Below are 12,964 nucleotides of genomic sequence, written 5' to 3' on the forward strand. Positions count from 1 at the left end.
TCCACTTGAAGTGTTTAACAAATGACATAGTAAGCACTCAATAAATGTGAGCCGAAGTCCTCAGAACATTTATTCCCCAGCCCAAGCACCCTTAGCCTGCTTAACAGAGGAAATACGCGGTTTACCACCACCGGGGTCCCCTTGTGCTTCAACAGGCTCTTGGAAGCAGTGTGAAAAACGGATTAGGGAGGGAGGAGGAGCGAGAGTAGGAATCCAGGGAGAAGTCTGCAGGCATCCAGATGGGAGGTGGAGGGGCGGGACCTCGGGTCCTTGGCAGTTTGAGTCGTTACTTTGGAGAAATAATCTCCAGGACTTGATCTCTTGACTTTCTAGGCTGGGAAAGGGCCCTTGGTCAAGCACCAGGCTTGGATGGAGGGAGGAAGATGGAAGGTAGGGAGGGCAGGTGCAGGGATGATCTTGGGGGGGAGGGTACGACACGTGCAGTTTGGGACAAGCAGCAGGCCCAGAGGAGGTGGGGAGTGCAGGGATGGAGTTAGGGCAGGAGGTGGGGTATTTTTACACGTTGGGGGCCTGCTTCTGGAGCAGCTGGCTCTGGTCTAGGTGCTGTGCAAGTAGGTGCTAGGCCCCATTTCCTCCCCGGACCGTCGGCTTCGCGGCTGTTGGGTGTGCCTGGACGAGCCGGCCAGGGGCACTCGCAAGTACCGAGCTTGGAACCCGCCAGGAGGAGTTCCATCTAGCCGCTGGCTTCCTTCCTCCCTCCCTCCGCACCTCACCGTCCTCCGTCAGAGCTCCCATTCCGCCCACCTCCCCGGCGCCTCCGCCCTCCTGCTTTGCTTGACCTCAGTTAGACGCGCTGGGGATCAAGCTGAGGCTGATCTTTCGGCCGGCCGCCAGCCAGACCGCAGAAACCGTCGCCCTTCACACCCGGTGGCCGCGCGCCCTCCGCGGCCAGGGCGGGACAGGCGCGGGCGGCGGGGAGGGGCCCCTGTCGGCTCGGTCCCCCAGCCCCGGCGCGGCCGGCAGAGGGTCTCGCCTTTCACAACCCGCAGAGTGCTGACCCCGCCTGCCCGAGCGGTGTCTGCGTGCTGGGCGATCGCGGGCTGCGCGCAGCTAACTGTGGCGTGTGCGCGCGGGGGGAATTCACGCCGCCGCCAGCCCACATCTCTCGCCCCTGTCTGTCCCCGGCGGGGTCGCAAGCTCCCGACTGGTCCCCCAGACCAGGGTTGGGGATTATCAAGCGCTCCCTGCACCCGAAGCTCGAGGGTAAGCAGGACCCCACAAACGGCCGCCCCTCCGCCTTCCTTGCCTCACTTTTCGCGGTGGACGAGACCCCGGGGCGCGGTGGAGATCGGCCACCCATCGTTTCCTGCTTACAGAGGGGCTCGGGGACTTTCCTGAGGCTTGCGGCTAGTGGAAGATCACGCGCCCTCGAGACGCAATCCCTGCAGTTTGCTTCCATGTTTTCCGTCAATACAGCCAGAGCGTAATGTAATTAGCTTTCCTTCTTTTTTCCCCCAAAAGGAGAAAATAAACCTGATTCGGAGGAACAGATTGTCTCCACTGCTTGGGGGGCGGTGAACCCCCTCTCCCGTTTTGTGGCACTGCAGCGGGGGTTTCCAGCGACGATCCTCAGCGGCGGCAGGTGGCCTTCTGGAAACTCGCTGAGGAAACTTCACATGAGCTTTACTTGAAGCAATTTCTACATACACTCTCTAATATTTGCCTGCCGGGCGGGATGGGAAGGCAGAGCCGGGAGTAAGGTGGATTCCCCGACAGCGCTCCTGGGAAAGGGAGTGCAGGGCCGGGGAAAAGCGGGGGCGAGGGGCAGAGCAGAGCGCGCGCTCGCGCTCGGGTCCGCGGTCCTACCCAGCACCGCAAACCGCACCGCGGCTCCACGTGCCCGACACCATCCCACAGAGTAACAGGCGAGGGAGGAAAAGCCCATCAGCCTCCCCTTGCCCAGAGACGGAAATCTGCGAGGTGCTGCCAGTGCCCCGACACTCAGGACTTGCAGTCATTGACACCCGAGCTCTCAGTCTCCCCCTCCGTCCTCTTGTTCCCCGCCCCTCTTACATATTTTGGAGGTTAGGTAAGTCGTCAGAAGCATTTTTATGTTTGGCAGTCCAAAGCTCCAACTTCTCTACTAGGCCCACGTTCCTGCTCATTTAGGGTTTTAAAGGCCAAGGGAGGAAGTGATGTTCTGGCCTTCCCATTCTTTCAGGTCTGGCCACCGACCCATCTCCAGAATTTGGGGGTGACCTGCTCTTATCACTCCAGCCCAAATCATGCTTCACTCAGAGAGCACCCGTCATTTGTGCCTGGGTTCCTTGGCGGCTCTTGTTTCCTTACCCACATACCTTCCTAGGGGACCCTCCAGTCGTCCTGTGACCTGGCTGTCCTCCCCGACATCCCCCAGCACACTGCTGTGCCCTAGGGTGTCTTTTAGGACTATAGGGGCTGTTATGCCTTTCAGGGCAATGTGGCAGCTCTGGGCCATTTCAGGTGGTGAATGGCACCTCTGCAAGGGCCCCACTAACTGGTTGGTTTTCCCTTTTCATGGGAGGTCAGTGAATTGCTGCCTCTGGGGTTGACTTGCCTGGTGATAGGGCCTCTGCAGTGTCCCACATATGACATTCAGAGCTCCTTTGCTGATGGCATTTCCCAATATGTGAAGCCGGAGGGTGAGGTATCTACTAAATAGGGAAATTGGGGAGTTAAGAAGTCTGAGATGCAGGTTTGATGTAGTGTTTGCGGAGAGTGGGGAAAGCTGATTGAAGAGGGGAAGCTATTAGGTTGCTGGGCAGGGCACTGGGGGCTCCATTGATACTGGTGAGCAGGATGCTTGGGGGCAGGGAGGGGTGGGTAAGGACTGACCTGGAAAAAACCTGGGGTTTTGCCAGGCAGTGCTGAAGGGAGGCCACTCAGGGCATTGGCACTGGGTCAGGAAGGCGGTGAGTACTGGCTGATACAGTGAGACAGAGTTGACTGTTGGAAGCATAGTGAGGACGCTGGCAGATGGGCAGGCCAGGCAGACTCTGATCATGCAAAATCAGAAGTTCCCATGACCACATGTTGACATTTATGTTTTGAAAAATTAAGATTTTTTTTTTTGTTTTTATCAATACTTTTATAATGGCTTTAGGAAAGAAGAAAATATATATGAATTAGCTATTATGAGGCTTCTTTTGAAGTCCATCTTTCAGTCCAGTTTCACTTTACAAAGTTTCACTTTACAAAAAATAGAGAAAAACCCAAAGTTAAAAGATATGGGGAGGGGGACAAAAACTCATATTTGACAAGAGGACTCACTGGAGTTTCCTTAGAGATGTATAGGAAATTCCAAGATTTCCTATACATCCAAGATGCACACTTTCCCCCTTGCTTAAATATATAAACAATATAAATTGAGTTTCAGTTATTTCTTTCAATGAGAGGAAGGGGCGCAAAAAGACATCTGTAGAAAGAGGCATTCTTGATTTTTAACTATGAGAGAAAGCAGTACAAAACCAAGAATGTCCACTGGGCATTATCCATGTCAGTGACATAAGGGCATCATGCTCATAGAAATAAGATTGGTCTTAAATTTGGAAATTTAGGGGATAAATATTACCACAAAAATTGTTAACCTACAGTAAAAAAAATAAATAAATGAAGTATTTTTGGTAAAGTTTAATCAGAGAAACAATTCTGTGTGTGGGTATTTTTATGGAAACATAACAACCACTTTGGGGCCTAAAAAAAATACAGGATGGCTCCAGCGTGAGCTCAGTTGCATGTCCACTGGTTTCACGTGGGTTGGGGGCTCACGGGAGAGGTCAAGTGAGTCCTGTCCAGCAACAAAGTCTCAGACAAAACATTAACATATCAGAATTATTGTGAAACTTTAAAAATAAAAATGGGTATCTATGCTGAATCCTAGACCTTCTGAACTAGAATCTTCTGGGGAGGGACCTGGGCACCCGTGTGTGGAAAAGCCTCTGCAGGTAGTTCTGACTTGCCACTTCAGGGCTGGGGACGACACAGACTTAGACTTCTGAAGGGAAGGTCAGTCCGAGTCTCTCCCCGTAGGGGCAGAAAGTAAACACCCAAGTGGCTGTTTTCATACTTAATACTCTGCAAGATCCTGTGAGGCAACGGTGTTCTTTCCACCTGCCACGAACACCACATGGAGCCAGCACTGGGGGAGGTGTGGAGACAGGGCAGTGCATGGGGCTGTCACCCAGGGCAAATGCAGTGTCACCAGTGCCAAGACCTGTTCCTCAGCTTACGAACCTTCCCTTTAAGGCCCTCCAGAAGCGCTGGGTGGAGGATGCTTTGCAAAAGGTGGAGATAGAACTGGGAAACAAGATCACATCAGTGATGATTAAATGAGAATTAGGTGAGGAGCCTAAAAAGTGCTCTGCACTCTGGGCTCTTTGAAGGCCGATGCATCTTATAGGATCTTATAGGTTCACTGGCATCCTTGGTGGGTTCTAGACCCACTGTTAACTGGGTTTATGACATAGTGACCGTGGAGCTCTATTGCCTCATATGTGAAAAATGACCTTTGAGGCAGGCAGTGAACCCATTCTTTTGGATTTTATAGACTAGTAAATGTCAAAACTTTTGGGAACTGACATATGGTTATCAATTTTTATATCAAGTAAGGACAATGAAATAGGCGAAAAACTATGATATGCTATCATTTTATAAAAGATGACTATTTTATATCATGAAGGATAACTTCAGAATCTTAAAACTGCTCATTCAACTTTAAAAACAACCCTATACTGTCCTTGGCTTTCTCATTTTCTATGGATTGATGAAAAGTTTATCACCAACTCATCTCTGCAAACTAAGGCTCTTTCACCTTGAACACTTAGGAGCAGCTGCACTGCTTGCAGATGATGTTAATTTACTCAAAAAAGTGGTTTCAGGGCTTGAAGGGAACTCTGAAGAGTTCAAGTGCAATGGTCTCACAGTATCTTGCCTCAGTTTCCAATACTGATAATTATGTTTTGAGTGCTAGCAGCCAGAAACTCTATTGCTGCTTTGAAGAGAAGTAAAAAATACAGATTGTGGCAAATAGAATCATGGAAACTTGAAGTTGGAAGATTTTTTGGCAATGATCTCATCCCTGTCGTTTTCAAACTAATGCTCCACGGAGCCACAGTGGTGCTGCTTGAATCAACAGACCTCCATTTTAATTCTTATAAATAATTGAGCCTCTAATTACGGTAGAGTTCCTTTGCTTAAAAAAATGCTTGGGGGCTTCCCTGGTGGCACAGTGGTTGAGAATCTGCCTGCCGATGCAGGGGACACGGCTTCGAGCCCTGGTCTGGGAAGATCCCACATGCCGCGGAGCAACTAGGCCCGTGAGCCACAACTACTGAGCCTGCGCATCTGGAGCCTGTGCTCTGCAACAAGAGAGGCCGCGACAGTGAGAGGCCCGCGCACCGCGATGAAGAGTGGCCCCCACTTGCCGCAACTGGAGAAAGCCCTCGCACAGAAACGAAGACCCAACACAGGCAAAAATTTAAAAAAATAATAAATAAAAAATTAAAAGAAAAATGCTTGAACACTACCGATACAGTCCATCTCAAATTTAAAGGGGAAACTGATGCTGAAAGAAACCCTGGGATTTGCCTGTGGTCACCTTCTTAGTTGGGAGAACTTGGTGGCATGACACTAGTGGAGTGGGGAAGGAAGAATTCTTATTACAGTGTCTGTTCTCACATTCATCAATAGTTGAACCAAATCTTCCCACTGCTCCACTGCAAGGAAGGTCAACCCTTAAAGTTACCCTTCTGGAACGTTCTGAGTGGCTCATTTCCATACTGAACCTCATACTCTCCTTGGCAAACCATTCCTACATGATAATTATGACAAACATTTCACTGACAACTGTTGGAAACTAATTTTTAAACTCCAGATCTGTACTTTTGCTCCCATTTTGACCAGCACTGATAAAAATCTAAAATTAAATAGCATTTAATTATATTTGAAGAGTATAGAGGTAATATTTGTATGAACATCATTTTATGTTTCTAAGGTCATGTCTATGTAAAAAAATTAAAAGGTACTTTATTTTATGAAAGATACACTTTGATTAAAATGACTGAACTCTACTGTCTGATATATAAACTGAGATGAAGATGCATCTACTTTCTTTCTGAGCTCCTCGTACAGCTGACCCCACAGCAGTCTAACATTTATATGTCAAGTCTATCACACACTGCACAGCACATTCATTTTGTAGCAAGCTCCTGGTGGTGAAATGTAGCATCTAATAAGTCTGGACACAACTCAGCTGCGAGCAGCAAAAAAAAAAAAAAAAAAAGACTAAGTCTATATAACCTAAAACAGAATTTTTGAACTGCGGTTCCCAGTCACTAGTGGGTCATGAAATCAATTTAGTGGGTTATGAAAGCATTAAAAAACATACATACACAAGAGGCAAAAGTGCAATAGAAGAGAAAATACCAAAATATGTTGCATGCCTTAAGGGTAAATATTATTTCATAAACATTTTCATTCATATATATGTATTAACACGTGTACTGGGTCATGAAATAATATATATTTCACAGCTCTCAACACTGCCCTAGAGAAAAACATACTTGGCCATTCAGTCCCTTAAGAAAAGATTTTTCTTTCTTTTTTTCCCCATTTCTGAGCAATGGCTCCACACTGCGATGGCTGGGTACTCCAAAGGCCCCCTCCCCTCAATACAGTAACAATTCACAGTGATCTCCGAGCACCACCATTTCCTGGTTCACTGCTATTTTCTGGATATTTCCTCCCATCATAGCCCTGCGGGTTCAACTGAGGGAAAGTTGCCACAGTGTATCTGTGTGTGGGTCAGTAGAAGCCTCAGGTCCTGCTACCATGTGCCAGGCATGATGCCAGGGGCTTTACAGACCCGACTCTTTATACATATGGTTTCCTTTGTTTTACTGGTAGCAGTGCCTCACCTGTACATCTCGAGCTCCTAGCACAGCACCCATAGGGGCTGAGTGAATGTTTCCAAATAAGTGAATTCAACAACAAGCACATTCCATTGGTTATAAACTATATAAGTTAAGTTCAACAAAACTTAATAAGAGTTTTAAATAAAATCAAATGTTTACTCGTTTATTCATACTTAAAAAAATGCAAAGTACTATACAAAGCTTTATATAGTTGTACAAAAAGTTGACGCATTGGTGTTCTGTGGCTAATGATAATAATTGTATACTTATTGGATTACTGCAACATATATTAAAGTGATACAACATTAACCCTTTGATTTTGAGTTTATAAGCTTACTATTTTAATACACATCATGTATTCAGTACTAGTTATTACTTTTGTATAAATAATTTCATAATAGTAGTACATGATACTGAGGGAAAATAAAAGTTAATAATTTTCCAAATGGTAGTAAGAAAGAAACTCATTAGTATACATTTGATTTGGGGGGTGAGCATAATTTGGCCTATGACTTAATGGAATCTAGGAGAGTGAAACAAAGCTTTTTTAAACTGGAAGGACACTCATGTGGATCAAGTTCAAGCCCTTCGTCTTTCATGTTAGGAAATGGTTGCACACCAGCCTAAATGACTTATCTAAGGTCACATAATTATACAATAAGAGAGATACCCCAGGTCTCCTGATAACAAATCCAGAATATTTTCCATTTCAAAAAAGAGGTTTATACTATAATACAATCATATTTTTTTAAAAGATCAAATCAGTTATCAAGGAAAACCAATACATGATAACATTTTAGACTTAAAAAGAAAACCCTAGAGCAAGAGTTTATTAAAAATATATGTTGACAACTGTGTAACATAATTAGTGTGGAATACAGTGTTGTAAACGTTGATGGCAGAAGTTCATTGGTTGTAGTAATTTGTGTGTTTATGTATTACTCTTGTGTATTAGTTGTGCTTTCATCTGTATCAGTGGAGTTCAATTTTTTCCACAAAAATTTCTCATTTGATTTCCAAAGAGGAGCTTCAAGATCCTCTTTCCTTTTGGAGGATGCAGCAGAAGGCACTTTTTCACACAGAGTCTCTATTACTGCCAAGTCGGTGAGTTTACTAAGACTCTCGTCATTCTGTTCATTCAAGATGTCCCAGAAATCTTTTGGTCTCTGTTTTGCTTTCTCCATGGGCCCTGAAAGAACTTTCTTTGGCAGTCGTGTGGGACTGTTCCCGTGACTTTTAAAGAGGTCATCAAGAATAGAGGTGTCACCAAGTAAGCTTACCACAGAAGTGTTTTCTAACACTGGATTTTCTATCTTTTTGTTTTCCACTTTGAAAAGGGGTCCATTTCTTGAAACATCCAATCCTGTGAGATTCTGTCGGTTTTTCATGGTATTTTCCAACATTTCCAACTCATACGCTCCAGACTTACTGTTCAGGAAACAGGATGCTACAGTATCTTTGGATGCTTGGCTGTTTTTCCCATTGTTCGTCTCTTGGGTAGAGCTTATAGGTAATTTCTTAGTTTCCACATCATTAGAAAGCACCTCTTCTCTACAGAAACTGTGATTTCGAAACTTAATAGATTTTTCTTTATATATTTTTGGGCTGCAAATTTGAGAAAATTGTTTGGTAGAATTTTTAAATGACAAAGTTACAGAATCTGACACCCTTTCTTTTATAAGAGACTCTCTTTTTTCAGACAGATTCCTGACTCTCTCTCCTTCCTCATAGGCAGATTTAATGCATTCTGAAGGGGAATCCACAAAAAATTCTTTTACCTCTGGATACTGAGAAGCATAAAAGTCTCTTAGCATTTTCTGTCGTTCTTCTGATGTGGCATTAGTTATATATTTAGCAAATTCCTGTACAGAAGACAACTTAAAATAAGAAGCCATTTCTTCAAATTGTTTTCTGAAGATTTAATGAACAAAACCAGTGGTTATTTTTATTACATTTTATTTTTAAAGAGCTTGTTTTCAGTGTTATGCTATGTAGCAACAAAGCAATGTAATCGTATTCCTTTAGCATATATTAGCTTAATTCCATAATGAACATGCATTTTACACTTAGGATAATGTGATCTCTTTCCTTACACTATTGAAAAAAATATTCTAGCTCATGAAATTACCAGCTTTTTAAGTTATTCTGACTTATACTATCAGGCATTTCCTGGGAATTGTGTGATCCCAGCATGCTGCTACTCCAGTCAGCCAATTTATGCCTTACATGAAAATCATAATTTATCTAATCTGTATTTGGAAATCTATATTGCATTCAAGATCCATGAAATAAAACAGTCAAAGAAGGGTCTTAATAAATAGAAAAGAGAAAATGCTGAAAAATTAAGACAGGAATTTTTTTCATCTATCTCCTCTTTTCTCCTTCCACAAATATCAATACAATATAGAAATTGTATTTTTTGATGAGCCTAAAGGAAAGTTCTAAACTGATAAACCTAGATTCTTTTTCAGTATTGATCTGACTTCAGTACAGATAGCTAAACTAATAAGTCAGATGCTATTTGAAGAAATGCGTTTCAGTCCTAGTATAAGATATTAATAAAAGCTGTCATATGCATGTGTGAGGAAATGAGCCTTCTGAAACCCTGCTAAGATGGAAGTGGAAAGGTTGTTTAGGAACCCTGGGCACTAGACTCTGCTCCCTTCCCTAGGTGAGGGTTCTATGGACTGAACTGTATCCTCCCCCAAAATTCATAAGTTGAAGCCCTAAACCCTAGTGTGACTGTATTTGGAGATGGGGCCTTTAGCAGGTAATTAAGGTTAAAAGAGGTCATAAAAAGTCACCAGAGAGCTCTCTCTCTGCCATGAAAGGACACAGTGAGAAGGTGGCCATCTGCAAGCCAGGGAGAGAGCTCTCACCAGGAACCAAATCAGCTGGCACCCTGATCTTGGACTTCCCAGGCTCCAGTACTGTGAGAAGTAAATTTCCGTCTTTTAAGCCACAGTCTGTGGTATTCTGTTATAGCAGACTAAGACAGAGGGTATTGGTTTGCTGATGCTGAGTTTAGGCCATGAGTCAGGAGAGCCCAATGCTTATAAATGTTCTTTTAAACAAAAGCCATAGATAGTGCTGCAGCATATGATTAAAAGTCCCCAAATTGTAGAATTATATCTATTTTTATATAATATTTCCTTACAACATTCATTTATCCACTCAACAAATATTTATAGAGCCCTCTTATTTGCTAGGCACTGTAAAAGAAACTATACAACAGTGAACAAACCCCAGTTCCCTGTCGTCAAGGAGTTTATAGTCTAGTTGGGGGAGAGAGATACATGAAAATCAAACCAGAAGGGAGTGATAAACCCCATGATGGAGGTAAATACGGCACCCTGTTGGCACCCACAGAAGGGGTACCTAAGCCAGTGACTGGTAGTGGACAAGGTGGCAGGGAAGGCTTCTCTGCTGTCACCACAAGCCAGTCAGGTAAAGATGAGCCAGGAAGCCTTCTAGGGAGACAGGGAACGTGCACGGGCCCAGTTCCAAGAAGACTTGGTGCACATAGGGGCAGGAGAATCTGCCAAGAAAAAGGCTGAAAATCATGAGGGATCCGTACGCCAATTTCAGAAGTTTGAATTTTATCCTGTATACAACAGAGAATCCTGAGGGTAAAAAATGATTTTTTTAAATGTACGTAAACGGGAGCTTTATTTAAAGCCACTATTATTTTTGCCACTCAGACCAGGTTATATAAAGTTTGTGTTTCCTTTGATTTTAGTGGCAACCCATGCTGCAAATTCATGACTTTCTCATGTGGCTTCAGACGAGTACCCTGGCTTCTAGTCCTCACCACACCGGTCCTGCTACTTGTTCCAAATCCAGGTACTATCTATGCCTGATCAACAGCCACTCTCATTGCCAACAAAATAGTTAATAACACAAAAACAAGTTTCCAAATTTCTGTCCTGGATATGGCCAGTGTTCTTTGTTGGAAAGCAACAAGTATGTTCTTAAAAGGTTCCAGTTTTAACTTCACATGAAGTAATGAAGTGTCATTATTTTGTTTATTAATCATCTCTGAATCATTTTCATGGCCTTTCTCATAAATATTTGTGCTGTGAAGATTAAGTTATTGGCAGGGTTACAGGCTGATGTCTTTTATTCATCCAAGACTTGGTAGTGTTTCAGCAGTTGCCAAAGTACTTTCACCTTTGCTGTGCTGACCTCATCCATGACCCTGCAAATCTGTCACCTCTGGGAGGAGAGGTGCTTCAGACCTTATTCTACCTGAGTAGTATGCTAGTAAATTGGGCTGTGTGGTTGCCCTTTACAGGATGAGCTATGATTACAATTCATTTTATTTTTGCCTTCTAAACTTGCTTTTGTAATTCTTGGTCTTTCTAAACACTCAACGAATTGCAAGGTACAACCCGGGGATATAAGCTAGCCACCACTTTGTGAAGAAAATGTTGTAGACGCTCATAATCCATTTAGAGAAAGGGGCAGCAGTGGGGCAAAGGAAATCAAAGTTAGGTATCTTTCAGTCTTTCAGCAAGTGTATCAATAGTATTTATGTATCACGGAAAAAATTCAATTTTTCTCCTTTTTTTCTCGAGGAACTGAAGGAGAAGGGATGGAACACAGCTAAAACCATGTTCTTTCTGCCTAAGCTTTCTGAAGTGAAGGTAGGACTGAAACTTCATTCAGATAATCCATGGGGCTACAGCATGGTACAAATTCTTGATTCACGTAAAGTAGGATGGTTAGCAGGAAAGAGGTGCTAGCAGTTTGGACACCGATCCCTAGTTCAGATGTTGGCATTCTAATATTAGACACCCTTCACCTTTTTATTTAGCATGAGGCATTTATCCCTAGGCTAAGTAGAGAAAAAAAAAAGAGGCAAAAACTAATTACTGTTAATACTTTTATTTTTATATACAGTGCTAAAGGGGATAAGACGCTTGTGCTTAAAGACTGGTAAAATGTATATGGTTGGTCTCCTACCAAAAATAATTGCCTGATGAAAATTAACCGCAATTTACCCAAAATCATTGTTGTAAATCTGTTTGTGAGGAGTTGTGTTGCTATAGCAGTGTGGGGTGTTCACCTTTGTGGGCAACGGTGGGCAGCTGAGAGGCGTGCTCCAATCTGCCACACCAGCACCCGAGGAGCTAAGGGACAGGTTGCCTGGGAGTTGCCAAAACCCGAGGGAAGCATCTGGAACACGCAGAGCAACCACCATTTTCCTATTGTCCGTAGAAGTTGTCAGGACCAACTGGACCATGCCTCCTCTCCCTGCTTACCTCAGTCACTACTTCTCAGTTACACATAACCACTGGCTGCTCATCCCCCTGCTAGTCTCTACATCCCTGATCTAATCCAATCCCTCATCCTTCCAGACCATTCCTCGGTGCCCCTGGAACCAGGCTATGATCTACTAACTGTCCTGTGTCTTCTACCCAAGGAGCCCTCTGTCTCCTCCTGATACTGCCTCCCCACTGCAGCCCTCACAAGTCAAGATCTTATACCTCACATCCTTAAACCTCAGGGTTCATGCTTCCCATTGCTGCTTCCAGATCATTTTTTCTTAAAAACTCCTTCCCCTCTTTAAGGTTTGTGCTATCCAGCTTAACCATTCTCACCCTCACCCCACCTTGTTAACTGACTTCCTAGTTGCTTCCTGATAGTGACTGAACACTCAAGATCCTGGATTAATGTTGCTTCCTTTCCCATCTCCTGCCATCATTCTTGATAACATCAGTATCCATGTGGATGTCCCACCCAACTCCTGGCTCACCAGTTTCTTGACCTCACCTCCACAGACTCGATTCCATGTCCCACCCAACTCCTATTCCCAAAGTCATATACCACTGATGTCATTACCATTAACTGCACAACCTCCAAATCCCTGAATTCAATCATATCATGCTCCAGTTCAACTGCTCAATTATCCCAATGACAACAATGCTGGAATATACCCTTCATCTCATCAAGTCCTCCAATTTGCTGACTCTTCTGCTTTCTCACTAACATCAGCCTCCCCTTTTCCAGCTTATGTTCAATTTTATAATCGTTTCTTTGCAAACATCCTT

General features: G+C 44.0%; 1 protein-coding gene across 5 annotated transcripts in view; it reads right to left on the reverse strand.

Annotated features, from left to right (window-relative positions):
• Positions 1-12,964, reverse strand: part of ERCC6L2 (ERCC excision repair 6 like 2) — a 202,292-nt gene that overhangs the window by 38,339 nt on the left and 150,989 nt on the right. For 2 of the 5 annotated variants that reach the window (XM_059924456.1, XM_059924457.1), the window contains exon 19: positions 7,076-8,822. The exons of 2 other annotated variants lie outside the window; for them this stretch is intronic. In XM_059924456.1, the coding sequence (XP_059780439.1) occupies positions 7,850-8,822 (973 nt within the window). In that variant the 3' untranslated portion in view covers positions 7,076-7,849. Of the gene's footprint in view, positions 1-7,075; positions 8,823-12,964 lie in introns of those variants that run through there. One more of the 5 variants, XM_059924460.1, reaches the window with a different exon arrangement.

Source organism: Balaenoptera ricei, chromosome 6, assembly GCF_028023285.1.
Source record: "Balaenoptera ricei isolate mBalRic1 chromosome 6, mBalRic1.hap2, whole genome shotgun sequence".
Lineage (NCBI taxonomy): Eukaryota > Metazoa > Chordata > Mammalia > Artiodactyla > Balaenopteridae > Balaenoptera > Balaenoptera ricei.